The 4,823-nt window shown below is 39.5% G+C and overlaps 1 protein-coding gene across 1 annotated transcript in view; it reads left to right on the forward strand.

Moving 5' to 3' along the window:
- Nucleotides 1-4,171, forward strand: part of Itga8 (integrin subunit alpha 8) — a 165,092-nt gene extending 160,921 nt beyond the window's left edge. Inside the window, exon 28 of the mRNA XM_055593745.1 lies at nt 1,520-4,171. Within this exon, the coding sequence (XP_055449720.1) occupies nt 1,520-1,606 (87 nt within the window). The 3' untranslated portion in view covers nt 1,607-4,171. The remainder of the gene's footprint in view (nt 1-1,519) is intronic.
- The last annotated feature ends 652 nt before the right edge of the window (nt 4,172-4,823 follow it).

The following is a 4,823-nucleotide window of genomic DNA, read 5'->3' on the forward strand; positions in this document are numbered from 1 at the left end:
GGGGGGGGATTGATTTATATCTCAGTGCTAAGAATTGAATCCAGGACCACGAACAGGCTATTTAAGCCTTTATCTCCTGAGTGACATTCACAGCCGTTATCTTGAAATTTCTTATAAATAAATACAGTGAATAATTGCCTTGGGACCAATGGTCTTTTTAATGTGCTTAGAGTAATGGTCTTATCAAGCTTCGTTTTCTTTTCCATTAACCAGGAAGTTGTGTGTTTTATTGGCATACTCCTATCATCAGTCTTTTGAATTTTTCTTTAGAAGTAATACACTCACGCAGCTAATATAGGTCCATTCTATTTTTTTTAACAGTTAGGCCAAGTAGGCCATGCATAAGGTGTGTGGGCTTAGTTTTCAATCTTGCCAACTAGTCTGCCTCTAATAGGAAACCTTAACAAATTGTCAGGGGTGCCCTACTAAGACTTGTTCGAAAAGTCCGTAAGAGCAGCAGATTTATAGCCCAGTGGCTTGTCCACCTCACAAGTCATACAGAGTCCTCCACTCTAAATGAAAAGCAATGTCATAGTGACGTGACTTGAAGAATTAGCCCAGTCACATCTTGGTCAACCTCTATTATGTGGCTCTCCAAGAGCAAGACCTTTATAAATAGGCAGCTGTATGCTTTACTGTGAACTTAGAAAGCCTTGTTTGAGTTAAAGAATCGCTTTTTAAATCATTATGGGTTGCCTTTACTTTCCTGAGCCCATATAGCCCATGGCTCACGCGTAGAGGTAACTTTAGCATTAGTCTTCTATTTAGAGGAACTGGGTAGAATTCTATGTGCTAAATGACAGAACACCCAACTAGTTTTTACAAAGAACTCATGTTGTGTTTCCCACATAAAAAAATAAATAAATAATAATTCAAGTTCTAGGGTTTTAGGAAAAGATGCATCCTCTGGCGTTAATGATTAATTTGAAATTCAATAGAAAGACTATTCTAGAACCAGTTTTGCCAGAGTACTGGTAAACCTGTGGGAAGTCACAGCTTGTTCCCTCCTGCCTGGTACTGTCATTGGCATAAACTGACATAAATGACAATTGGATCTTCCTCTCAACACCGTGTGTCCCACCAAGTACGTAAGGACGGCCACATCTTCGCCTGCTGTGTCTTCAGGGCCCTAGGGAACACCACAGGAAGTGACCCTTGCCAAGCCTGTAGTCGTGCACCATGAGGAAAGCATGCAGGGAAGCGGAGATGGATCCTTAGATGCTAGCTATAACAGAAAATGCCCAAGGTCTGTGAGAAGAGTCTATAGACTCTCGCGTTGTATGGCAGGAGGAAGGGCATGGCTTCTCTGCCTTCTGCCAACCTTGCCTGAGCAATGAACTCTCTCCACAGGTAACTAGAACTCTGGTTTCCCCTCTTAATTTGGAGAATTGGACAGATAGCATTCTCATATCCCTGGGTTTCTTTAAAAATGTACAAAACATAAATTCCCTAAATGAAGTATTTTACAAATTCCCCAGACGACTTGATTTTTAGCCTACTTTTTTTTTCTTTCTCCTAGTGTGGATTCTTTGATAGAGCAAGACCTCCCCAGGATGAAATGACAGACAGGGAACAATTGACCAGTGACAAGACCCCAGAGGCATGACTTAGAAACACAAAGACCTAAAATCCAAGCACTGGTCCTGTTCAAAGACAGAAAGAAAGAAAAGGACACAAGGGCTAAATGATCGTAGCCTTCCATACCTGCCAGCGACCCAGGAAATGGAAGGGTGCCTAATGATCACCTCATCTACTTCATGCATTGATTGACATGAAGAGACCCTTGGGGAAAAGAAACCACCAACAACTGTCAAAACATTCAGCAGCCATGAAGATTCTTTTGCTTTCACCGTTTCACATCTGGCCAGCATTTTGAAATGGCTGTAGGAACTCAGGCGGATGCCCAGATCAACCCAATGCGACCTGCAAAAACAATTCCTACAGAGACAAGATGAAGTAAGATTGAACACTACTGTAATCCGATGGAATCTCTGAAACCTCCCCATGGAAGAGAAACTTTTCTAAGGATGTGATGGCTCAGGGAGACAAGCAATATGTTGTCAGGACTGTGAAAGTACTTGTGAAACAACCAAAATCATTTCATACATGGAGGACTCACGATGTATTTATTTATGTTCTATTTCTCGAAGGTAGAGAAATGGGCCATCTAGAGGATTTGGAAATTAAGATTTGGTTAGCTAGACTTCAACATCACTCAGCTTATTTCGTCTTAAAATAACTAGTCTGTGCAGATAACACGTTTAATTGGGCTTCTTCATGTGTTACACACACATTGGTATTAGGGCTCTGTCTTGCTTAATATCTTGCTATCTTCTACCTGGAGTTACTTTTCTTCATTTCTCCAGGAACTCACATCTGCATAATTCAACTTTACAGAAATCTTTTATTTACAATTCCTTTTATACATGTAAAAAAAAAAAACTATTTTCACTGATTTCTTTAAAGCATACATTTCAAGGTACTCAATACCCTAATGATGTTTAAAAGTACTAGCACAATTTGTAAAGTCCATCTAAAAAACAATTTAATGATGAGTGAATATTATCTTAATAGCTATAGTAAACATCAGTATTTAGCTTGAGATTTATACACTTGTTTTCATTGTAATACCTCACATTTATATAAAAGAAAAATTGTTGCCAATATACAAACTTATACAAGTGTGAGATAAACGAAAAACTCACTCCTAAGGACCTAATAATGCTTATTATGGCTTTATCACTCACTCTTCACTGTTAATCTTTCCTAGCAGGTAATCTTGGAGAATAATCTTTTATATTTAAGCTGTTTTACCATTATTTTTACTTAAATATCCAGAAAACATTGCTTAAAGCTCTTGTAAATAATCCATAATCATTTGTAGTGTTATCATTTTGAAGTAATATTGACCAGCCAAATTCATAAGATGGTCTGCACAATTTTATATCCTTTTTATAAAAATGAAAAAATTGCTATGGAGAAATGCTGAACAAAATTTTATGTGCAATATTTTATAGACCTATGTATCTGAAGCATGTTTACACTGGTGTTAGTTATTTTTTAATTAATATTCTGAATACTAAGTGTGATACAACAAGCTGACCAAAATCCTAACGTTTACAAAGCAGTTGGGAAAATCTGTGTCTCAATTTCAACAATGACACTTTATCTGAAGGATGAGCCAAACTCACAGTCAGTAAATTTTATGCAGTGCCTTGACCTGGAAAGGAGCCATTTGGCTTCAGTTGCCACAGTTCCTCAGAAAGAAAATGAAAGGCCCAGAGTCAATCATCATTGCTGTTCATCTTCCCCTGCTTGTCAGTTAAATCTGTCCTGGTAGCTGGTTTCTGTCTATCAGGAACTCAGATCTAGTTCCCAGTCTGTGTGGCTAGTAGCTATGAAGCATTGCACTCACCTCAAAGAGTTTTTTAAGGGTTAGATGCAAGCCTCTGGGATGTCTTTACTGTTGTCTTTTTGGTAAGACATTTTTATGGGCAGAAAGCCATCTGTATGATATGATTTGAGGGATGACAAACAGCTCTCTCTACACCAATGCTTCATCTTTTGTGACTCCTGATACAGGACAAATACAAACTCCTCAGAAGTTTGGAATGCATCTCTGGTCTTAAAGGAACTCAGAGAACTCTTAGGGCTAAACATAAGAACTTGAGAGACAGCCATATGGGACAAACTAAAGATTCCAGGAGGAAGACAGGACCGACACTAAACAAAGTATCAAAGGCAAACCATGGCGTCCAATAGTCCCAACTATGGAAGTGCAGGAGGCTGTCATACACACGCACACAGAAAACCATGTCAGGTGAACCCTCTGCTGGCCTGTTCTTCAGCTTCCCATCCTCATAAAGCACACTGGTGAACAACAGTGCTCACGGCATTGCTGACTCATTTATAACCCATCTTGTGCTGGTCTTCATTGGGAGTCTGTATTTGTCTTCAATAAGCTCTCTCTTCTGATTCTCACGGCTATTTTTTTAAGACACAGGGAAATGAGCAGATTTTATAGACTGGGAGATTTTTATACAGTAAAGATATAGTGTTCTAGTCATCACTGAAATCCAAATCTTAGAATTCTTGTTTTATTTAAATACATTGGTAGAGATGGCAGAGATTTTCATGTACCTATTTACACTGTCACCAATAAAATTAAAAATTAAAGACAGAAAAGCACGTTTATAGTTTATTTCATACACAATATGAAGTGTTCCCATTCATAATAAGCCAACAGTGAAGAGTTCCACCTTTATACCTAGTTTCCTTTATCAGAAAAACATTTGACATTGGAGAAGTTATCTTTGCAAAGCAAGTCTGCTCTAGACTTGGGTCCTGGTGATGGTTGTTCAACTCTGAGGAACTGTTAAAGGTGTAGACCCCAAAGCGCAAAGAGGAGGTAAAACCATTAGGACATGGGGCCAAGGAGGTCGGGGAGGCCTTTGGGTCATGGAACATGCCCTGGAAGGAGACTGTGGAACCCTGCTCACTCCCCTTCACTCTGCTGCTACCTGGCTTGTGTTGGACATGGTTCTGTCTCAACCACATGCCCCTCACTTTTGTCATCGAACATCCTCACCAGAGGCTTGCAGCAGTGACAGCACTCAACCGTAGACTTGAACTTCCAAAACAAAAGGTTAAATCCAACTTCCTGCATAATCTCAAACATTATGATACAGTGTGGCAAGCCGCCACATGCAGTGGAGTAACTCAGTAGACGTTGGGCCAGAAGCTTGGTCCCTTCACCCTCTCGCTACTTAAAGATCCTAAGAAGGTATTGTTTAAACCCAGAATGATACAGAGCTGAGAATATA

The sequence above is a fragment of the Psammomys obesus genome, unplaced genomic scaffold (genome assembly GCF_907164565.1).
Source record: "Psammomys obesus unplaced genomic scaffold, mPsaObe1.curated_primary_1811, whole genome shotgun sequence".
Taxonomy (NCBI): Eukaryota; Metazoa; Chordata; class Mammalia; order Rodentia; family Muridae; genus Psammomys; species Psammomys obesus.